Source organism: Numenius arquata, chromosome 2 (genome assembly GCF_964106895.1).
Source record: "Numenius arquata chromosome 2, bNumArq3.hap1.1, whole genome shotgun sequence".
NCBI lineage: Eukaryota > Metazoa > Chordata > Aves > Charadriiformes > Scolopacidae > Numenius > Numenius arquata.
In genome coordinates this window covers 23,694,579-23,719,511 of record NC_133577.1, presented here as the reverse complement: position 1 = coordinate 23,719,511, position 24,933 = coordinate 23,694,579, and the positions used below count along the sequence as shown (strand labels likewise).

Below are 24,933 nucleotides of genomic sequence, written 5' to 3'. Positions count from 1 at the left end.
TGCTGAGCTTTAGCCCTGACCTCAAAGACTGACAAACAGACCAACAGGGGGATTGTTTCTTTTCTACAGCTAGGCTGAAATGAAGTGGTCTTCACTAACTGCTACTCAAAGCAGGCAAACAAGATAAAAAAAACCCCAGATTTTGTTTGTCTTCTCCATTTTGGATTGGATTCCCTGTCAGAAAGCTACCATTTGGAAAGCTGTTTTAGCACTAGAAAACACAGAAATGGTTGTACGTGGGTGTGTAAGTACATATATGAACCTGTCTGCCCATCAGCTCGTATCTTACCATTGTTTCCCTCCAAAAAACGCTATGGATGTTCACAGACACCATTACATAGCCACTTGACAGGGTTTTCCAATTTATGATGCCCTGTTCACATACCTATGTTGCTACCACCCTTCACCTTTGGTTATTTCTCCCTTTTCACCAGCTATAGCTCTGACTAACAAGCAAGCGTGGCCAGCTCCTGCAGACCCGCACTGAACAGGATCTTCAGCTAGGTACTTGTGCATTTATATGAGGCTGCCTTTCCATGCAAACACAAACAATCCTGGGAAATCTGGACACAGTCCATAACCACTAGGCAGCTGGACAAAAAGGTTTTTTCCACTTCTGTAGTACTGCCAGCCTCCGACACTTCTCACTGTATCATCCGTCTTTATTGAGAGCTGTTAATTATAGCTACGAAGTCTGTTACCATACAGGCACTTTCCTTTTTTAAAGCAGCTTTAAAGGTAGCTGCCTTCAAGATATTTTGACACAGATCTCGGCTGAAAAAAAATACGCAGAATTCCTTCTCACTCCCTTCTGAGTTTTGTTGCTGTTTATGTTGCTGTTGTAAACAACATGGGAGAACCTGTCTAGGATAGTCCACATTTAATGACTTTGTGCACTGGGTGTCAAGATACTTGATAGGATGACCAAGGTAAAATACTTCCTGCAAAAGGACCAGCTACGAACTCTGTCTTCCTTCATGTTATGATGACTGGAAAAACAGCATATCCATGCTCACCTCAGCTTTCTGCTTCTTTCCCCACACAGTAAACATGACCGCACACTCTTTTCCCAGTCCTTTTTTACCTCTGCCAGCCATAAAATGCAGTCACTTTTCTGTTTGTGTGTGCAGGTCATGCCTGCAGGCAGGGAAGGGAGGAGGTGACCCCTGAGGTCCCTTCAACCTAACTTCTTTGTTTCCATGGTCTCAGTCAGTGCAGAGGGATCAGCATAGGTAGGATCAGTATAGGTGGATTTGCTCTTGAGCTCTTCTGGGAAAAGCCCTTGCAGCAGGGAAGCTTGGCAGCTGCTAACCAGAGGAAGAGCCAGTTAATGAAGTGGAGTTTAACTACTGACCAGAGATCATTCAGTGCTGCAACACACCACATTCTTCCCTAGCAAAAGCCATTCCTAAATACATTGTTTCGTAGCACATGCCCTGTCTGCAGGTAACAAGAACTACTTCTCTCTCTAGTCCTTGCCTCAAGCACAGTTACCTCATAGGAGTCATATAATGTAATTATTTTAGAGCATCTGTTCAAGCCACAGCAGAGAAGACAAAAGTAATGGAAAAACAAGACAAAATTACAGGACACCGCTTAATTCAATCATCCTTGGAATGATTTTGCAAACCAGGCTCAAGATTAAAAAACATGTGTTTCTCTTGATCAGGTAGTACCCAGTTTTCATTCTTGATTAGCATTCCAAAAGGTCCAAAAGCCCAGAAGGGGTGATCCTCAACAGATGATGGATCTTCAGATTACAGGAAAATTTTTCACCAGGCAAGAACATTAAGCTGTTTCCAGAACGTCATGGTCTGAAATACATATGCAATCCCCGAGAGCAAACTGGGAGGTTAAATTAGAGAGAACTGGTTTACTAAAGAAGGAACCACAACCATTTTCTCACAGAAGCTATACCACAAGCTCTCAAAGGCAGTTAGCTACCTGAATAGAAAGAATTAGCAAACTAGTCAAACAGAATTTTAAAGAAATTCTCTTAAAGATGTTTTCAGGAGACGTAAAAGCTGGGGTCAGTTTAGAAAGGGAGATAAGCATGTAAATGCCACCTTATGTGCCCGAGAGCCAATGCAGGCTTTGCATTGTGAGAGCTGCCTCCAGAGAAGTTAGGACTCCGGCATTAATTTTGTGGCATTCCGCCAGCCACTCACATCATCAGCCTAATGTAGGTACCAAGCTTCCATACCATGTACCTGAGGAACAGAAAAACTACCACCTTGAACACGGATCTGGGAGCAGTTTTTTAAGCTTTCCGATGGAAAACATCAAGAGGGAGTGCCACCTCAAGTCTAGGATGGCGGAGGGCTCCCACTAACAGCTAAAGTTTGGCAAACAGACTTTCTCTTCCACTTCAGCCTTTCCTTCTGTTCACCTTACATGCCTCATGTTTGTGTCTCCTCTTTAGGTGTTTGCTCTCCCCATGGAGAAAACTGGGCAAAGGAAACTGGGCATTCAGCTCCAAGCTGGTAGTGCTGGAATATGCAATGGGGCACTGAGGAGCCAGCTGTGGCAAATTTCCTTGCTAATCTAACCCCTGGTACTGTCTTCAGTGTGTAGAAAAGACTAACGTGAACAGGAGGCTACTCTAGAAATACTCTGGAGCAGGCAGACTGTAGAGCATATTTTTGACAACTGGCTGAGAAAATTTTGTTTCAGGAGCCACAAAGAGCAGGAAACCATGACACTAATCTTTAGTCACCTAAGAAAACAAGTCTCCCCAAGGAAGCAGCTGAAATGACAATTTATGTGATAATCTGGCAATAATGCAGCATAGCTGTACTATGCCAAGGCAGTAGCAAGGAGGCACCTCCAAAACTCCTGTGGGGTAATGCACCCCTAGCCCATGTCCCACAGGAACACACTTTCCTTCTCAAAAGGAAAGAGACAGCAGCTACCACAGGTTTCATCAGGAAGGGGTAATTATCTAACTTTGAGACACAGAAGCCAACATCAGCATCACCCTGAGCTCTGAGGCCTGGGCTTCATCTGAGCTAAGCCCAAACGAAAGCTCCATGCCCTGGCTTGATGACAAATGCACAGCAGGCTGGATATCGGACAGATGCCCACCAGCACTGCCCCTACCACAAATACCACATGGTTCCAGCAGAAGGCTTCACTGCTACTGCTACTTGCTAATAGTATGATTTGGCCCCTTCTTCAGCTAGAACCCCTGGAAGAAAAGTGCAAATTCAGTGAAAACAGCCTGAGAAGTGATACTGTGGCCCATCAATAACACATGACCAACAACAGTTCAGACATCTGCAGGAGAGATACAGATGACCACAAGTGTGATAAACCTCTTGCACAATATCCACATATTCTTTTAATTAATTGCTTCAACACCAAGCACAAAGGTAAGCCCTGACAGACTGCTGTAGAGATCAAACTGATTTAATGTGGAGTTACTCCTGGCTTGTATCTAACTCAGGCAAGAATCAGATGTCGTATCTTTTAATGTCAAGGGTCCTTTTTGTTCTTTGATTTTTTCCCCCAGCAAGCTGATGGGAACTTAAATTGTAAAGTGATTTTATTTTGAGGACCACAAAGTAAATAGATATTATTTTAAGGCTAATGTACTGAATTAGACAAATAGAGTTCATAAACTCAAGTTTTTTGAAAGAAAACATACTTCATTGGGTAACATTTGCTAAAAACACTTGTATTCATCATGCCTTGATGCCTTCATAGCTTATTTATGGCTCTATTAATGTTGTCTGCTCTGGTGGTGAAGCTCCCACCTAAGTAGTAATATAAATCAGTAGGATGCAAAAAGTCGGCCACATCGCAACATTTTAATGCTTCTGGGTAAGAGAGACTCATGAATACAAAATACTGAAAATCAATAGTAAAAAAGCATGCAGTCATGCCAAATCAGGCTCTGACCTTCTTCCCCCTTAAAGTTTCATCGTGGCCAGGCAGTTGGGTACCACCACGGCATGTCCATGTTCTCTGCCTGCTGTAGAAGGGGAGGGCAGTGCCCATGGGGCAGGGAGTTGGATTTTCGTATGAGTAGGGATCAAACTAATGAGCCCAACTCCTGGAATTACTGGGGATGCCGGGCTAGTGCCCTGTCTGCTCCATGTTGGCAGAAATACATGTGAAACACATTTAGAAACTGGCCCGCATTCTCCTGGACATCACGTGAAGCTATGCCACTGATAATTTATGGCTACTGAAGAGCTATCTCAATTCTGAGCCCATATACATATAAAGCAAAAGTGACTCTTGTGAAGTTAGTATGTTGGTAAATCAGAGTAAGTGAGATTTACTACATTAGTCCTCTACAATTGTTGCTCCTGGTATTTTGGTTAAGTTTCAAAGAAATAACTATGCTTCAGTGTTACCTGCAACTTTTTTCTTTCTTTTCAGGGTAAAATCTTCACATTCTGCAAGATTAGTGCTAATTTGGGGGTAGTATAGACGAAAAACTCTGATTCAGTGAAAAAGAACATGTTAAAACATGTTCCAAGTGTGGCTGTGGATCAGTGCAGGTATGTGCGACCATTCTTTCATTCACCCAACACATCAGCTCTAGTCAAGGTTATAGATGAAATTTAGTTTTAGCTTCTAGAGTTTTCTTTAGCTCAAATGCTTTATGAAATAAAAATCAAGATCTAAATGACAAACAAATAAATAATAATGCAAACCATTCTGGAAGGTCCTGCCCTTTCCTTCTCAAAAAATAATTAGGTAAGACCGTACCTTCAAAATAAGCAAGCTTTCTGAGGTATTCTCCTGCTAAAACGTGAACACAATCCTCCAATATTCCCCAAGTTGGCACATAAAGAGTAAATCTTTATAAAAGGTGTGTTTTGTCCTGTGTAGAGACACACAAGGCTAAGCAATATCTTACAGAGATTTTAATTTAATCTTTCTTGTAGCCAGGGAGCTTTAAGCTCTAGAGCTTTTAATTTATGTTACCTCATAAATTAATAATGTAGGTATGACGAAGGGTAGCTCATCAGATTAAATGTGTCATTTTATAAAGCCGTTTGGAAGAAAAAAGTATGAAGCCAGCATTAAGTAGTCTTAAATGATCCATTAGGTGCATAAATCATTACATGTGTTATTTCTGGACTGGACAGTGGTTGAAATGAATGATAATTTAGTTACTGTAATTTTATTTTAAGCTAGTGAGCACTTGCACAAGAAGTAAGAGAGCGGTGCTGACCCTGGTGTGCTCTTCAGTGGCCTGCCAGAGCTCTCTGCATCACTCCCACGCACAGTCCCGTGCCAAGGGTGCGCGGCACCCTTGGTAGTGAGCATGGGACAAGTTCTCCCTGAGTGGTCTGCACTTGAGCACAGCTCTGACATTTGATGGAGCTGCACAGGGAGACTAGAGCAGTTTGGATGTGAATACATAAGTCTTGGGTTGCTTTGAAGAGTGACTTTCTCCCCATTCTGTGGACCCAACTGATAATCTACTTCAGCTTAAACAGAACAATTCCTTACCATGCAATATGGGTCATTCAGAAATTCTTAATACTTTACATTATGGCCTAATACTCAAAATCTTATAAAGAAACTGAATAAACCTGCTCTTAAATTTAATGTGCTACTGTAAAATTTTGGTGGCAAATTTAAAAAAAATAAATATGTGCTATAAAATGGGGGAAAAAAATCTGTGCAGCTTTAAACTGGGTTGTGTCCACAACAGCTATGGTCTTCTGTGAAACTAAAGAACATACAAATTCATATATATATAGCATTATGTGTGTATATATATATATAAAATCTGTGTAGGAGAGACTATATATCTATTCACTGTTCCTACATTTTATGATCCCTCTTTTGTATATTTTTTCCTAATGGTTGCTATTACATGCTCTTTAGCTGTACGGCGAGGTACCCCAAAGCACTCCTGCTGGCCGAGGCCCCACAAAGCTGTCCACTGAGGAAGGGGTGGTGGGAAGGCACTGCCTGTGCCGCAGTGAGGGGATGCTGAGCTGCCCAGCCCTGCTGAGGATGATGTGGCTGCCCAGGTGTCCTTGGGGAGCATTCCTGCCAAAAAAAATTAGGTGCCTGTGGATTTTAGCAACCTGTGTAGGCAAGATCTCAGAATCCCTTCCTCTACTACCTACTAATGCATGTTCTTTACTAAGGCTGCTGCAAGCTTACTTGTAATGATGTCCCCCTGCATCCCAAACAGGCTGCAGGGCTTGCACCTGCTCTTCAACTCAGCCATCATTTAATTAAATGGAAGACATAAAACTACCAACCATATCAATTAACCACAGCAACAAAGACTATAATGCTTGAGTTTTAACCCCAGGGATCTGGCAAACCACAACTGCTCACCCCAGAATTCAGCAGTATTTAAAACATTATCTGAGAGCAGCTGGAAATAAAAATACTTAAAAACCAAAGAAACGAAAAGGTAGTTATTTTAGGCTAGCATTTGCTATTGTTTTCAGATTAAACTGTTGCTTTCTCTAACCTCCATACTCCTCTCATCTCTGAAGCAACCACATTTGCTGTGGAGTAAATAACAAATACAAACTGACAACTGAAGTGCTGGAAGCATGACATCTTATGAAAATGCCTTTAAAACTTCCGGATACTGCTCTAGGACCTGCAGTGAACAATGAAATTCCTTTATCTGAAGCCCCCAAATGATTTAGAAGGTCATTGTTATAGAAGGAACTGTAATGATGGCTAAGCAACACAACTTCAGCATTTATAATCTTAACCCTAGTCATCTGAGGTAGTGCATTGCCTGAGTACCCTGTTTTCTCAGATTTTTTCCTGTAGTGAGTTTCCACCTCGCTGCTGCGCAGCTGGAAGCTGAGAAATGTGTACTTCTTACTGTTTACTTTCTCAGCTACTTCATTAAAAGGCTGTGAGCCCCACTGTGTAACAGAAGGGGAAAACGTTGTTCACATCCTTCCACGTATCGGGGAAGCTCTCTGACACAGGACATCTTGATGGCTGAGTCATCCCATCTGTCCCAGACACCTCTCAGGCCAAAACGAGATGAGATGAAGGAGCACTCCCCAAGAGGAGGTCCTTCAAGCAGCCAGAGCATCCTCAGCCCCTCGCGGAGGACGGGCACTCAGGGTTTTCCACGAGTGCTTCAGGCTTTGTGGGTTTGGCTTGCCGTAAAGACAAGGTGTGCTGAAGACAAAGTGCTGCCTTTGGTTATGACTGCGCTTCCTCCCGGAAATAAACACAACAGCTTGAGTTTAACTGGGATCAAAGCGTGGCCTTTGATGTCAGGGGCATAATGCCAGGAAAATACTGCAATACTTTTCACTTGGCTATTCAAGGCACTGCACTAGTCCTGAGTTTGGAAAAGAAAACTAACTTAGCTTACTAAGAGATTGCCATAAAAGCCAGCTGTGGGTAGAAGAAGAAGATATTAATAAAAAAATGATGTTCGCAGAGATTTGAACAGAAAGCTCTTGAGAAGCAATTGCAGAAAATGCAGACTTTCATTACGTGACTTGTATGTATTGGAAATAAACCTGGATTTCTTGCTGTTGAAGTGAAGTTGTATTAAGAATAATCACATACCACCTAGCACAGGACACAGAATGTATTCAGAACATCCTTTAACAAACCTGAAGAGGAAAGCAAATGCAACCTTGATTTAACTGGCTGATCTGAATGAAATGTCCACTAGAAACAGAGCAGCATACAAGAGCCACAGGAGAAAAAAAAAAAAGCTCCCATACCTGTATCTTTGCTTTGGAGACTGCTTTTCAGCTGACTTAAAAACATGTCCAAGATAATACAAAGGAAAGAATAAAAAGTTCCAGTTTGTTGCAAACCACGTTAGAGTGAAGGGCGCATCAAATTTCTTAAAGGTCAGTTTTGCTAGCTGGGTTGAACCCGACCAGGAGGAGCAGACACCCAGGACCACAGCCACACCCCAGAAAATCTTCTTGACTTGCGTCACGGAGCATTTCCAGCAACAGCGGTTCACCCTTCCACCGCCTTCCGCCCCGGCTTGCATCTGTGCTTCGGCGGGGGCTGGAGACTCCCGCGAGCGCTCATCCCCTGGGGAGAAGAAAACACAAGGTTTACTAAGGAAATCCAGCCTGCACTTTACTTTGCAAATCCTAGGCCCTTCTGAAGTCACGTGGAGCTTTGCCAGCAAAAAAACCCCACCAGGTCTTGCCACAAAACGTCCTTCGTTTTTAGATCATTGCAAAGCCTCTGGTTCAACTGAGGCATAATTACAAGGCAAATAATAATTATCACCTCTAGATTTAGGAGCCACTGCATAAAATGGAAATGAAAATTACATGTTGCTTTGATATACGTAGAAAGGCTTAACACAACACTTAAACTGATGCTGTTAGGACACGTAAATGAATGTAAAATATGGTATTGAGTTTAATAAAGCAGCAACGGTGATTACAACAACACTTGGAATTATTATTGTCTTGGAGAACACAGAATTGGGCCGCTTACGGAATATGGTGTTTCTTAAAGGAGAGAGGGGACAATGCATTTAATCCTGCAGTTAAAGCATGATCACTGCAACGTAAGGAGCACAATTAATACTGATCTTGGATCACCAAGTATTTCAGTGATCCCTAGCAAAACAGGTCTCCTGAAGCTGTAACCAGACGGCAAAAATTAGACCAACGCACAGGCTGCCATGAAGAGCATTTCAGACTAGACAACCCTAACTTTTTTTAGCTCGAGTCCTGCACCAAATGAGACCAGACTGGAACTTTGCCCCAGTATAACTGAGCCTAGCGTGCTGCTGGAAATTTCTCCACTAAAAAAACCTTTCCCTTTACATGCTTAAACGTGAATTATTATAGCCCTGCTGTCATACCACTATCAGCAGATACTGTGGGCAGCTTGTGAATGACTGAGCAAAGTGAGGTCAGGTGGATCAGTTCCTATCGAGATTAAAGCATGCTGGCAGACCTCAGCAGCAGGCCACTGCCTTTAGGGCTTTCACCTGCCTTTCTTAAATTCACCCCATTCAACAACCGCTAAAGCCGTCAGTCACCCGCATGCAACACTCAGCAGCGATTTCTGTGAAAGACTGACTTCAGTTTAGTCGGTCCATTCACTTGAAGGAGGATGTAATAGTAATTCATGTTGAAAGCCAGGAACCTACAACTTCAAAAGTGTCCAGAGGTCATTTCATGCATTGAAAGGTGAAAAGAGAAATATAAGTACTGCCAGAACAATGAGAGACTGCATTTTTTCCAAACATATATAAATGTTCAACGCAGACTAAGAGAGATCCACACACAAAAAATCCTTCCTTATCCTGGTGAGAACCAGTATTTGGAATGGAAAATCTCTTCAGACCTCTTATTTCAGGTTAACCTAAATTTGTATTTACATGAGCTAATACATCATTAAAGGTTTATTCCAATGGAGAGAACTATTTATTTCTTTACAGGTAAGAAATGCATGATCTGAGCTAAAAGTACCGTTAGTTTGCCTAGTAAAGTTGTATTTTGTAGCAGGAAGAACTGTGGCTTCTGTTTGGTACCTTGAAATCTAAAGAGTGTAGAGCAGTAAAGATATAAATATCTAGTTTTTCTGAGTGGCTTTAAGAGAGATGGGGATGTTGCTGATTTCTCCACTTATTTCAGTTTTCAATAGGAGATTGTGTGGTCAGCTTCCCACATAAGAGGAGATGCACCAGCAGGCCAATGAATTATCCAAAGTTGATGTGGCTTTCTATTAAACACGTAATGAAAGGTTACAAGCTACCTGCTAAATGTTAGAAGAAGATAGAAATGAAAAAAGGCTGCCTGTGAACCCTTCGTTCATTCAAAATAATTTTAACACATTTTCTTTGTAAATATTGTTTGTAACTAATGCTTTTTGCCTCACTCAGTGCACAGACCTGTCAGGGTTCAGTTTACTGAACAATGAAACATTCCTCTAACTTCACCACGTAATGGGCAGCTGCCAGCGCTTTCTTTGCACTCCACCACACAAGTCCCGCAATGATTACTGAACTTTTCCTTTCCTCTCAGGCTTTTCTACTGGGCGTTGTCACTGCAACAGCAAACATTTCACAGGCTCTAACGAACTCCAGCATCCTTCCCACGGACCACAGGGAGAGCTGGGCACAGAAAAAAAATGAACGTAGGCAGCCAGGGTGCCAAGTGAAAGCTTAGAAGGGGTTTGTGCCACCGTGTCAACACAGGGAAGAGCCTCCCTCCACTCGCAGTTTGCATCTCTGCAACTACTTGGAGAGGTAGGCAAAAATGTCCTCCTTTTAGAAGATAGCTAGCAGGCCACCCGCTGTCCCCCTCTTCTCTCCAGTTACTCCCATAGGAAGCAGGAAACCAGGATTTAAACCCCTCCTGCTGAAGGTATTTAACACTAGGGAACATGCCTTAAGCCACTAGGGTATATGATATCCCAAGATGAGTAGGTGCTCTGAATCACAACACTGAAGCTGTGTTATTTTTTCTAAAATAGGACTCGATCACTGAGACAGCAAGATAACATGTCTGGCCCTCTGGGCCAGTAGTCTTGGCAATCACTGAAAAGAGGGAAAATCACAACTATATCATCTGATCCACCAAACACTCAACATAAAATAATGCAGTGTTTGGTGGACATCCCACAACAGACACTGGGAAGGATCTTCTCCTCACCAAAGGCTGAAGCCGCCCACCCTGCTCCCCACTGCACTGTGCACATACGCATGAGTCAGCAGCTCATTTGGACAACTTGCATGAATATCACTACCTTTTAACTCTATTCCATGGCAATTACCTCCTATGAAATAAAGCTAAACTTTATTGATGTTTTCTCTGCTCTGCAAAATTACTTTTTGCAGAGCAAAATTACTTTGCTCTGCAAAATTACTTATCCAGGTACATTTGATTTTGTGTTAAATACAACAACAGAAACATTCACTTCCAGCAAAAGACAGTACTGCATGTGTCACTTCTAAAGTGATCTTGCAGCTCGAGGCTCACATTTCTAAGGATGCTCATTCTTTGGATGCACTTACATGCTGGATGGCGTACAAAGCTATCCTAGGCATGATGGGTTTCAAGATGACAGGCGCCATATTTTGGGGTAAAAATCACTGATCCAATGATTAGCAGTTACAAGCTAAGACCTCTTTTAACTATCCATCAGTGAAACTGCATCATGCCCTCATGATTTCCTGGGCTGCTGGAGGACTAGATGGCAAATGGACACAGACTTTTCCAGTGGATGTGGCACTGTCCTGGAGGATACCTGGGACATAATCTGCCCCTCCGAAAGCCAGACTGTGTTTGGAAATCGTGGATGCTACAGATGATATACACCTATGTAGTGCCATCCTCAATTCACCACATTGTGGACTTGCCTGCATGCATAACACCCAGAGCTGTACCTTTCCCTGCCCAGTCCCTGTGTCCCCAAGAGGACAGTTTTTGTCACCCAAGTCACAGATGCACAGATGGAGTGACATCAAACCCACACATGGATGAGAAGCTCCTCACTGTCTTTCTAACACTGCTCAAGGCAACAGAATGCACATGAATTTAAAGATGGCAAAATGGCTTTTCAGAATGGATGAGGCAGGATGTTAAAGATTTTTATTTCTGGACATCCTCCTCCAGACTTTTAATGGGTTTCTTCCGTTACCCTTTGCAGCAGACTGCTCTGTATGCTACTGTATCCCTCAAAAGAGTAAATCAAGATGCTGAGATAGAGAAAAAATGCCTATGCTTTTACTAAATTTGGCTTTTAATTCTCCCGTTTTTTCATTCGTTTTCCTGTTTCATAAATCCCAACTGGAACCACTCCTCTTCCCTCCCTTTCAGCCAACCTCTCTCCTATGGCATTCAGAAGCAAGGGAAGGAAATCACCTCCAATGCTACTGCCAATGCTATTACCCATGAGGATCCCCAACCCCAGAAAACTGCCATCCTTCTGTCTCCTCTGTTACGGGGGAGAACCCTCTCAGCTGACTTCAGATACCTGTGGTAGGGACACCTCTACCTGAACTACTCACTCAACGCTCCCAGTTGAGTCCATAGACAAAAACAGGCACTGAAAGGCTGTGCTTACCCCATGTAAGGTAGATGCCTTAGATGATGTGCCCTTTCTCACTGGCTACAGATGCTTTCACTGGGTTAGAGAAAATCCACTCCAGCAGAGGTTACACCCTGAAATAGTCTGTCCGGACCTCTTCAAAAGTGCTTTAAGGCTTAAGACTCTTGTGCACAGTCAGCCAGTTAAAGGCTTACCATGGGAGCACACTGTACCTCACTGTAGATGTTAAAAATGTGATACTGATAAAAAGCAAGGGCAGCATTCATCTTCTCTGTTTGAGACATCTGCTGTGCAGACTTGTGTATCTGAGACAGTCATTTACACTTTCTGCATAGTTAGTAGACAGAAAAAAGACATTTCCATAGCACAATTTATCTCCTCCTAAAACAAGCCAGATGAATCACCCTCTCCCAAGTGCTTGTTTCTCTCTACCAGCTCTAAACAGTCTGAGACGACAAGCTCAGAAGTAGGTGTCTATAGTGTGGGTGTCTGAAGCCGGGTGAGGTGAGTCCCACCTCCCCACCACTGCTGTCAGGAACAGACAGTAAAGCCACTGCAGACAGCACTGGTGGGCTCAGAGATGGGCCCAGCCACATAAGCATATATAGCTGTCACCCACGAACTGCTGTAGATGCTGCCGACTAGTCAGCAAATAAGCAAAAGAAGTATTACAGAAGCGCTGGGTGCCCTCAGAGTGAGAAAGTGACCTTCACAGACTAAGGTCCTATCTGTTAGGGACTGAAACATGTGCCTAATGATAATGCACAACTCCCCCAGTTTCCCCAGACTATGAATGTGCTTCAGTGTAAGCATATTCTTAAACAGCTCTTTAAATCTGGCTTCTGGAAAAAATTCTCACAGAAGGAAGAATCCTCACAGGTCTCTCTGACAATTACAAATAAGCCATCCTCAAGGCATTTCCATCTTGCCAGCCTCTCAAATGTTTTGTAGCTGCTTGGGCATTGCACAGAATAAGTTTGTAAAGCTTGCAAAAATATTATCTGCCCATCATAAATAGGGGAGAAGGAGCTGAGGCAAGTCCTGTAAGACAGCACCTGACCCTCAGTGTGGGTAGAGCTCTAGAAACCTGTGACATGCAGGGGGTTCCAAGCTGGACGCTACACAACGCTTATTCTCGCAACCTTGAATGTTCTGTGACTTCCTCCTCAGCCAATAATTACTACACTTCCTCAGTGGGAGACCCTTAGTTCCAACACAATTACTTACCAGTTACAAACATACCTAAGAACACACACAAGGACTTCCAGTGGTGGTTTTCTGGATGCACAATACTATTTTTCTCAGTAGTTCACTCCCAAACTCCTCAAAGTGTTTTTATCGCATTCCTGTCTACCACACTAGCTATGCATTATTTAACTGTCCAGGATTTTTGAGCTAAGCTCTTAAAAAACAGCTGAGGCATCATCCTGTGAAGAGAAGATGAAGTGCCATGAAGTGATTTACATCTCTAATTGCCACTGTGGTTGTCTAAATCTGAAATGATATTTATTCAGATATGTTGCCCAGGCATTTTCTTTACAGTTAGTCAGGTTAACGAGTGAGGTCTTACGGATTCATCTGTTGCCTGGCAGATCACCTGGTAGCCAGTGCAGCTTTCTCATGCCATTGTCCACGATGATCTCTCCTTTAACAGGTCACCTTGATAGCAGGTTTTAAGGAACTGTTAATATTTCATTTAGGAAGCCAGTAATCTCCGTGTATCAACCTTTCCAAAGGCCCATGTCTCTGCTGCACAGAACAGTAATGAGAGCACGCACAGCCTAACTTCTGCATCAAGGGACATTCCCTCCTTCTCCAAATTAGCTTTAGCTTTGCCAAGGCTGCTTGCACCAGCTGTATCCTCCGCCCAACCCTCCTAGAGCTCCTCAGATGCCAAAGAATCTGTTCCTGGGGATGCCTAAGCATCATGACTCATAAGCAGGTTTGTGCCTCTCTTACACCCAGACCCTGTCAGGATTCAAAGACACATTTGTTTCCACCTCTCATCTTAAGGATCATCTCCAAGAAATATTTCTGTCCTGTATTTGTCACTGAAACAAGGCCTAGAGCCTCACTTTTTCTCCTCTAGGCAAATGCCCTCCTCACTTTGTGTTTTCCCAATAAATAAGGACATATTCTTATATTCGTATATTCTGAGCAGAGGAGTTTTGCTGATACCTGGGTTCCCCTAACCTTGGAGACCCTGCAAATGAGGGGACCCTCTTGGGCAGATGGGATTCCTGCTCCTTCTAGCCCTGGGTGGGAGGCTGCTGTATGTACTGAGCTACTGAAGAGGAGCACACACTCCACCTCCACGTTTTGAAGGAAAGGGTTCAGCCACACAGCTGCAGCTCAACTCTGAAACAGAGTGGTAAGTGCTAGAGAGGTTGAGCAATAGTGAGGAATGGGCATCCTAGCATGGCATAAAGCACAGGTCTCTGCTTGGCGTTACCTACCAGGCAAGGTAGATGATTCATCCTGCAGCCTCATCAGTGTCCTCTGACAGGGGTCAAAACAGGCACATTTGGTAAAGGAGATGCAGTTTCCCTTTTTTTACGTTTTTAAGAGGCTTCTGACAAAATCCCACTCCAAAGGGCGTTAGAGAAAACAAGCAGCCAGGGAAGGTGCTGGAATGGATAAAAGGCTCAGTACAAGATGGGAAACCAGTGGGGAGTAAATACAGCAATGGGGGAAGTAGCTGAAGCTCTACAGAGGTCTTCTGTGGGACCTGCACTCTTCACCATAACCACAGATAACGTGAACATGGGGACAAGTGATGAAGTGATGAAGTTTCCTAATGACACGAAGTTAGGCAGGTCAGCAGAGGGATGATAGACTGCGTGAGTGTGTCATAAATCAGCAGCTGGAGAAGTGTGCCGATAATGAGGTGCAGATGCGAGTAAACAATCCATATGCTGCACACACAGCGATGGGGACCGGCCACTGCCACTAGAGATCCTGAGCCCTTCACCAGTTGCTCCACAAAAAGGGCAACTCAGTGTTCAGAAGCAGCCAAAAAAGCAAAATAACTACCAAAAATTATGAGGAACAAAGCAGAAAACAGAGAAAAAAGTTGTTTTCTACATCTGGGAAAACGGCAGCTGTCAGCACACCCACGCTGCAAGAGATGCATCTCAGGGTAGAAAATGCACCTTCCCAATTGATTCCACTAAGCTGGAGACAGGACCAGACAGACCTTTGGTCAGGTCCCTGTTGTGGCTGTGCTTGTGATTTTTGAGGATTAGGTTCCTCTTGGGTTCCTACGGGGAATCTGTGAGTTCTGTGGATGGCTGCGAGTGGGACTGCAATGCGTAGGGCTGCAATGACTCTGGGTTTGTCTGTGCACATTTCCCCAACTTTCCAACCATGGTCGGTGCTGAAGGTCTAACAGACCAGTATTATATTTTTTAATGAATACCAATTAATGTATCATAATGGAAATAGGACAAAACCCCATAAACCTTTATTAAATCAGTTTTTAAATGAGAATATTTGGCGAAAATGGCATCGCACATAAGGATATTTAGATGCTACTTGGGAAACTGTAAAAGTTAAAAGCATTTTCTTTAAATACTTTGCTTTTACAGTAACAGATAAAAATAATTTTACTTAATTTGATCATGGAATGGTATGACTAAATTAAGAATAAATCAATATAGCAGATAGTTTTAAAATCCACAGTAGAGGTTATTTTAAAGAACAAAACCAGGGTATTAACATAATAGGTCAGAAGGTCTGAATTTGCTTGAGGCCACAGACTAAGGGATGTAAGTGTCTGGAAATGGGGAAAAATGCATGAACACCAATTCAAAGCAAGACGAATGCAGTCTGAGTTCAGCCCCTCTTCTGCTATTGGTATTCACAATATAAATTAACTAATTATACAAAATAAAGTGTTATGATAGCCTATTCAGGATAATCAAACTTATCGGATCATCTCACCTTAATTTCAACAGGGCAGGAAACAGGTCTGTTGGCTCACAGGCAATCAATATGATTTTGCTTTCCTCTTGTCTGTGGAAATCTGTCCCATATCACTGATACCACCAGATCATCCACATGGCTTAACTTGTACAAAATAGGCATAAGTTTCTTATAACAGGTACTCCCAAAACCTGAAGTATTACTCAAAGATATATAATTTTCTATCACTAATGGTTATCAGGTATTAAATCCCATTTTATCCTGTGCTAAATATTATACTTAAGCTTACTAAGAGTTGGAATTAAATAATCTGCACATATCTGTTGAAGATACGCTAAGTTCTCCTCCTTAGCATACATAGTTCTTTCTTCCCCTGTCAAATACTCCACCAAGGCCTCCTGCAAAATATATATTCTAATTCCTGCTGCTGATACAGAGAGAGCTGAAAAATTATCAACTCCATACTGCAGCAATTTGGACTTTAATCCATTTAATTTATCTTCAGAGGCAACTGGTTAGAAATTCTACTAAAAGTGCTGCACTTGAATAGGCCTCATTAAAATACGATATTCCATATTGTTCGGTGAGGAATTCCCCTAAATACTGTCGTCTTTATTATTAATCAGAATGTGTGACTGGAGTCCAAAGTTAAAATGGAAGATACTGGGCTTTTATTGCTGTATCAGCATTGTGGTATCGAAAAGTAACAGCCATAAAAGCACATAAAGAATAAACCTATGAGATATATATTCGTGATAGTATGGAAAAAGAGGGTTTGGTTTTTATTGCTCATTATTCTGCATTCCTTGGTTGAATAAAAATTGGACTGAAGCTTACAGTGAGCTACCTGGTGAGGTTACTGGGAGTTTTGCCATTGACTTTGAGGAGACCAACAATTCTGTGCAAGCAGAACTTCCCTTACAACAAAAATAAACTATGAGCAAAACTCTATTCTGGGCAAATTTGTGCAAATTTCACCCTGAACAAAGGCTTGCGAGATGATTGTCTGTTCTGATGAAAAAAACAAACTGGATTCTCTGCAGGCAAGTACTGTATTAATTAGCCAGGCGTTTGAGTGCCATGCATCTTTCTTGAGTAATAGTTTTATCTCCAAGGGAATTCAACTAATTATACTAATCTAAATGGCACATTTATATCAGTACCTATATACAGGAATTTATATTGAGGTAAGCGAATTCACGCTAACTGTGGAGGCTATGCCGGCTGCATTTTATCAAAACCAAGACAATGTTCTTTCTCCTTTACGGAGCTTTCCAAACTTTAGAGCTGTTTGGCTTTCAAGTAAACACAGTTTTAGACAGAAGATTTTGCTATAGCCCAGTGATTTGTTGCGTACTGAATTCTAACTCAAATTGATTCTTCCCTTACAACCTAAAGGGTTAACCTGCTATTGAACCTCAAACACAAAGCTTTTTTGAGGTCCTAAGTTCAAAACAAGATAGTTGGAGCAACTGTTCTCTGACAACCGATAACTGGATATTAGAGTGGACTTGACGTGAACTCGAGCACGTTCACACTGGTTGGAGCAACATATGTGTACCCAGAGAATGATTTGCTGCTCAAGGATCTATCAGAAGGAAGAAGAGAATGCCTCATCACCGCTCACCAGCAAGCTCAGGAAAAGCGGCGTCTCCTTTGACAGCAAAGTTAGGTTTGGCTAGACCCATGTTGGTACCAAGGCACTCAGTATAACTCCAAGCAAAAATATGTTACATCCAAAAATTCTAGTTTCTATTTTCTCTCTGATACTTGCCTCTTCCTCTCTTCAGTGAGAAAGACTTTTGCAGTCTGCTATTCCTCACTTGTTCAAATCAGCTACAGAAGACAGACTCATGCCTTTTTCAGCCATAAGTACAATACTATCCTTGCTGAAACTTTCACTAGGAAATTTGATGTGATTGCGGAACTGGCATTTCTAGATCATACTTCCTCACTTTGGTATTCTCCATGACTGAATTACAAGGCTTAAGGGACTCACAGGTAGATTTTTTTGAGGAGGTTTTTGTCCAGAAGTAGTGATACTGAGCAAAATGCATACATATTACTTCAAGAAGAGTCAACATATAATTTTTGTGTAACCAAGAGGTGCTAGATCCCATGGCGAAATTCATGCCTTGAGTAGGACTCTCAAAATTTCTGTGGCAAGTACCCCTGCATTATGTCCAGATAGAGTGGATCCAAGTTCCTGGAACTGGGCAGGTAACATCGGAGGTGGTACCTGGCTTCTCCAATACATGGTGCCAACACATTTGGTGGGCAGCTCTGCCTAAAAGCAAGCCATCTCTGCACTGCTAAAAATGCTAAAAACACCTCGTTTCCTGTTGCCTTTGATCTTGTTCTGCAGTGGCTGTCAGCAAAACCCAGTGAAGATTACAAAGTAAATCTACTTTTTTATTGGGCAAATTCCTGCTTCTGCAGGACGCTATCCAGGTCTGCAGTGGCATCTCACGGTTTATAATTAACAAAGATTAACTGGGCTGTGGACTAAAGGTTGGCGATGGTACTCCAGCCAAGTGGAGGGAGCCACTTCGTATCTAAGTGAATGTGCTGTGCTGAGTATAACATGCTAGGGAAGCTACAACATAAATAATGCTATATGTGAGGCTTATAACTTGGAAATTGCTGGGGAATATGTGTAGAGTGATCATAGACTTTTACGTTGAACTACTAGTCTTTTCTGAACTCTGGCTCTTACACTGAACTGCTTCTATACTATAAAACCCACTGTCTACAATCAATCAGGAAAGAGAGACAAAATTTCTGGCAGCCAAGGGGACAAACTGCAGCCTGGGGTGCATCAAACACAGCAAAACCAGACAGTCAAAAGAGGTGATTATCCCTCTCTATTCAGCATTAGGACAGTCTCACTGTGAATACTGTGTGCAGTTCTGGGCCCCACAGCTTAAGAAGGATGTGAAGGTCCTTGAATGTGTCCAGAGGAGGGCAACAAATCTGGTGAATGGGCTGGAAGGATGTCCTACGAGCAGCAGCTAAGGACTCTGCATTTGTCTAGTTTGGAGAAAAGGAAGCTGAGGGGCGACCTCATTGCTCTCTACAGATTCCTGAGAAGGGGAAGTGGAGAGGGGGATGCAGATCTTTTCTCCTTGGTATCCAGTGATAGGATGTGTGGGAATGGTTCAAAGCTGCACCGAGGGAGGTTTAGACTGGACGTTAGGAAGCATTTCTTTACTGAGAGGCTGGTCAAACACAGGAACAGGCTTTCTAGAGACGTGGTCAATGCCCCAAGCCCATCAGTGTTTAAGAGGCATTTGGACAATGCCCTTAATAACATGCTTTAAATCTTGGTCAGCGCTGAATGGGTCAGGCAGTTGGACTAGATGATCACTGCAGGTCCCTTATGACTGAAATAGTCATGATGATCACCTATGATGATCTATTCCTTTACAAGAATTATAAAATGAAAATAGGAGATAATGAATGACACATTCTGGTGGCTTAATATTTATTTTTTACTAGTTATTGTTACAACTTCTTATGGGAGAAATCTATAATTACATTGATGGATTAGTAATCTGCTTATTTTTTGAGAGCAAATGCCTAAATTGATTCAAGATGACCGGAAAATGCACCTTACTTCATTTAGAGATAAGTGGGTGAAATGTAATGGCCTGTGATCTACAGAAGATCTGAGAAGATGATCCAACAGTTGCTGCTATTCTTAAGTTCTGTCACTGTAAATGAAACTATTGTTTGTCCATAGTGTATACACGTTGGCTCATTTCAGCCGCTAAAGTAAGGAAGCTTGGATAAATCTTTAATAACTTATCTTTCTGCTTCATGACGCATTAAATGTCCTGCCCTGGAAATAGTTTAGTAACATCAAAATGGTCTCATTTTATTTTTATATCATTTGGGGAAGGGACATACAGTGCAGAAGTTATGAGTCACCTCCAAACCTATAGTTTATGGGTTTCCACAGGCAAGATGGTATACGAAATATCCAGTGGGACATGATCAAAGATGAGCTGGTGGGAATCCCCAGTGAGTATGCCTAGAACAACTAAAAGCAGCTCATTTTGAGGCTGTTTAAAACCTAAGAAAGCACGGTGCCACTTGGGAAGGGAGCCAGGTGTTATGCAACAAGAAACTCCTCACGCGTTTGGAACAAGATCTTGGATATCTGCTCAAATACGCTGTTGCATTAACTGAAAATACTGCAAGGAATAGGAAAATTGGGCAAAAGTTGCCCTGGGGCAAAGCCAGAGTGTAATTACTACCTATGCGTGCTTAACACCCAGTACCCACAGTAAACATGGAAGAAGGTACTGCTATTCCATCAGGGGAGTAAGTCTCATTGACTTTACCCTGTAATAGCAGAGCTCATGCTGGCAGGTACCACGGAGAAGCAGGTACCACGGAGAAGCAGGCACACGGCAAATTTACACCCTCATTCATTCCAGTAGCTGCACTCAAACTTGTTACCGTTACCTTCACCCCTAGATCATTCGCTGCATCCCAGGTCCAGCCAGGAGTAAACGAAAGCACTACCACAACTATGGAGCAAACACAATGTGGGTTTGATGGTCTCTGCCCTGATCGTGTATGTTCATAACTAAAACCATCTTCTGTGCAGGAAGACAGGTTGATCAAAAGTGAACATTTTGCCAATTAGTCCCCGCAGAAGCAAGCACGCATTCCTCGCAAAGGCCACTTTGGTGGGGAAGCTACACACAAACCCACAGCCCTGGCTGAGCCACCCAACCATCGGCCTCTCCTGCTCTCCAGCTGCTGCTGTTTTCTACAATGCAGGAGCACTGCATATTTCTATAATGTACAGTTCTCACGTAAAAAAGGACCAGTGGGCACAATGCTAACTCCTGGGGTGAAATTTTCACAGGGTCTGTCCCAGTGCTCAGTCAAAGTACAAACAAGCACTGCCTGACTAACAAAACCTTTAGATGCCACCAGAACACTGCTAATAGTTAGACAGCATTTATCCAGAGATATATTTATGCAACGTTTCAGCTGATTTCCCAAAAAGGAAGTTTTAGTAGGAACCTGAAGTCGTTGACTTCAGTAAAAGAAGTCCTCTCACATCTCTGATCCATCCATTTGTGGTAGTGCCATCCCGTGGCCAGAAAACGTGTGTGGGAAGTTTGGGGATCCATTCTTATCTACTGCAGGTCTTTTCTTGCCTGCTCTGTGAAAAGACGTACTGCTCGTTTGTAGACAAGTTGCTTCATTCTGCAGTTTCTCAACTGCTCCATCTGCAAAATGAGGATAATAAAAATGGCATCTTTTAAGGAAGCAGACTGCCACTCATGGAAGTTTTTGCTGTGCTTGGGATCTTCAGTTTGTGCTTGCTAAAGAAGGGAAAAAGATTTATTATTAAAGTGATTACAGTGTTGATATGCTTGTAACAAATTCCCTCCAGGCATGCAACTATATTAAAGGCCAAATTCATTTCTCATTTGGTACTTGTACAAATTCCCTGCAACTCCAGTGGTGCCGACAAGGTTACTCCAGCTGAGCAGGTGGCAGAATCTGGTTCCACAGCAACTCAGTTTAGACAGTTATGTATAATCATTGAAAGCAGAGAGGTATCATTTGCTTTATAAGCAACTCTGAATATCACTAGTCACTCTTCCTGACAGAACACTGCAGAGGAAATGTGCTATACAGGAAGGCTACCATTTCCTTGGTGCTAGAAGCCTGGGAATAAGTAGCTCTAAGTAGGGACTAATTAAGTGAAGGATGGGTTTTCTCTGGCAAGGTGACTGTCCTGCAGCTACTTGTGAAACCTGATGTTACCTATCTCTGGAAGATCCCAAGATGCAGAGCAGGGATGGAAATATTTACCTTCCCAAGGAAGGGAAGTCAGTCCTCAAAGTACACTGTGTTTTCATGTACAAATAAGGTGAAACCAGTCAACTGGCTGGACTGAGAGGAACGGCCACTGTGGTATGGATGGAAACTGGTGAGAAAAACAAAAGATGAACAAGCACAAACCAAGCACCGAACCTACATTTCTCAAAATATGAAACATGTGCAATGGTACCAGGCACAGAAAACACGTTATGGTTACTGCCTGCCTAACTGATGCATGTAGATACAGTTGTCTTGAAAAGTGCTGGTACAGCAGGCTGAGAGCATACTGATGATTCAATCTCTGGAATAATTTGAAATGGCAGTCACGCTTCTGAAGGCGCACAAAGTCCTTATCTCCCTTTTAAAGCAAAGAAGCTACTGCACCGACAGGAAAATAGAGGGAATGCTGGAAGGCTTTACAGCAATGCATATCAATGAAAGGCTCCTCTTGGCTAACTATCCTAGAGTGAAACATATTCCTAGTGGTTCTGCCAAAGATCCTTGAAATGCCTTGATGGTGGTTGATTGGGGAGAAAATAATCATAACTATGAAGCAGAGGAAAGTTTTTGCTGTCTTACTCTTGTACCATTGGCTATGCCTTTTTCAAGGGACTTGGGCTACCAGAGAACGTTAGGAAGGCAGATCTTTGCCAGAGGACCAAGGGAAGCTGGACCAAAGGAAGCAAGCAGTCCACAGTACGCCCACTGCTTCACTTTATTTTTGCTTATAACTACATCTTGGCTTTTTCATATGGCTCTGAACACCAGCTGGCAAAATTAGTCAATATTAGTCTGAAAGGAAATGTTGTCAATTGATTTGCAAAGAGAAGCTCTCAAACAAAGCCAGTCTGTTTCATTAAAAGGAAGCAAACAACAAAGGAAACTCTTACCTGCCTCGGTACAACCTCTGGGCCCTATCATACACCATCAAGGCAATTTAGATTTTGCTACCGATGATAAAGGAAAGAAGAATCTGAAGTAAAGAAAGAAAAGTCCAACTAGGTCAACAAAGTCCCTGGTGGGCGGCGATAGGGTATCTGACAGCTAGTATGCAGAGCAGACATGGAAATGCTTGAAAGGATTCCATTTTATGGCACATGGAAAGATTGCGCTGCTCCTCTTTCTATATAAAGTAGGTAATAAACTGTATTTGAACTGGTAGAAGAGGAATGAGATGACCCAAATTTCAAAGCAAGAACTTGGTGGGTTATTATTATTTATGATTCAAAAAGCGTGTGCAATGCACCAAAAGAAAGGGAAACATGCTCCCTACATTGAGGAGCCTCCAATGCAAACCTTGAAAGAAACACTCTACTATGCACAGGGCTAACTCCAGGTGCTTCAATTTATTGTAATTATAGTGTAATGAAGATCAGACCTGCACTTCTTGCAGTGAGAAAACTGAGATCCCCTTTCCTATCTCTACAGCAGGTGCTTTTTATATTGGGGGAATGAAACAGCTGTATTCTCCATGAACTGAAATAAAAAGCTTCAGGTACTCCTGATTTTCCACTTTTACTTGCTGATTTTAGTTCCTTTCCCCTTCTCAGACATTGTTATGTTTTCTCACTCTCTCCTCTCCAGAGCTATTGCTACCAGTTTTTTATTTCCTTTCTTTGTTCCTTAGTTTTTCAATATTACTTTTTACCTTCTTTGTGAGCTTTCTATGGAGTCTCACATTCATATTTTACCTCTTACTGTTCAATCATTCCCTTTTTTGAGTTGTTCTTCCTCTTTGCCTCATCTTGCTCATCCCTTTCTGCCTCTCCTCCCTCCATTCCTCTCGCCAACCCCATTCTCTCAACCAATTACCACATCCCCCAGTGGATCCCCCAAAGCATTGGCTTCCTCTTTTCCCTTCCTTCAGGAACTGAGCTCCACATCCATCCCTCAAATGGGCTCCTCTTCCTGACCTGCACCCTCCTTCTGTTCCTCCTGCTCCTGTATCACCCCCTCCATCTCACCTTCTCTGCTTCTCTAGGACATGGCCTACAGGTTTCTACCCAAGATTCCAGCTCCTTGCCCCACACCTCCCCACTGGCTATGCACAGAGCTTCAGAGCTCTCTGGGAAACCCTCCAGAGAATATCACTGCCCTTTTGAAGGTCTCCAGCCATGGTTCCTGAAAGTCTCCAAAGGTCCCTGTGGTCCCTGAAGGCCTGCCAGCCCTCCACTGCTGTTGGTCTCCCAGTATCCCTTGTAGCTACAGGGTCCCAGTCCCACTGCTACCGTAAAGCTGGACTAGCAACCAGAGGCGATGACAGATGGTTGAGATGTGGGGCAGTGTCCCTCCCATCGGAGGACAAATCTGTCCAGCATCCTTCCTCCCTTCTGCCAGGGGTCCAGCCTGGCAGGTACTTGCTCAGGGGCTTGGGGGTCGCTCCCTGTCCCCGAGAGGAACTCTGCCTCTGGAGCGTGGGGGGCGAAACAGCCAGAGCAGAACGGGGGTGGGCGTCGGCGATGCCCGGCGGCGGGGGGCTGCGCGACCCGTGGGCGGGCGGCAGGAACCCCCGCCGCCCGCCCACGGGTCGCGCAGCTCCCCGCCGCCGGGCATCGCCCGGGTACGGCACCCGGTCTCCCCGGAGCATCCCCCTGTCGCGGTACCCAGTCTCCCCGGAGCATCCCCCGTCGCGGTACCCGGTGGCCCCGGAGCATCTCCCGTCGCGGTACCCGGTCTCCCCGGGATACCCCCGCGGCGACGGCCTCCCGTCCCGCTCCCGGCGTCGTCTTTTACCTTCCACTTTGGTGAGGGTGAGGACGGGGCTGTTGCAGGCGCTGAGGGGGGCCACCCTGGCCGAGTGCTTCTTCATGGCGAGCCCGTCGCCGGCGGCAGCTCCCCGCCGCCCCGCGCCTACATCCTGGCGCCGCCGGAGCCCTCCCCCGGTACGGCTCCCGGCCCGCCGCCCTCTGCCGCAGCACCGGGCGGCGGCGGGGGCTGGGGCTCGCCCGCCCGCTGCCGCTCGGGGCTGCTGCAAACCCGACGTCACCGGCACGGCCCCCCCCGCCCGCCCCCAAGGGCTCCCGGGGCCGCCCCCCCGGGTCGAGGAGGCGGGAGGGGGGACGGCGCCCGGACGCCGCGGCGAGGGGCGCTGCTGAGCCCCCCTCCCCGGCCTCGGAGCGGCGGTCGGCGGCGTGCCTTGCTCCGGGGCCACCGGAG

General features: G+C 43.9%; 1 protein-coding gene across 1 annotated transcript in view; it reads right to left on the bottom strand.

Annotated features, from left to right (window-relative positions):
* Positions 1–24,933, bottom strand: part of SLC35F3 (solute carrier family 35 member F3) — a 177,662-nt gene that overhangs the window by 40,595 nt on the left and 112,134 nt on the right. Inside the window, exon 3 of the mRNA XM_074168670.1 lies at positions 7,692–8,016. Within this exon, the coding sequence (XP_074024771.1) occupies positions 7,692–8,016 (325 nt within the window). The remainder of the gene's footprint in view (positions 1–7,691; positions 8,017–24,933) is intronic.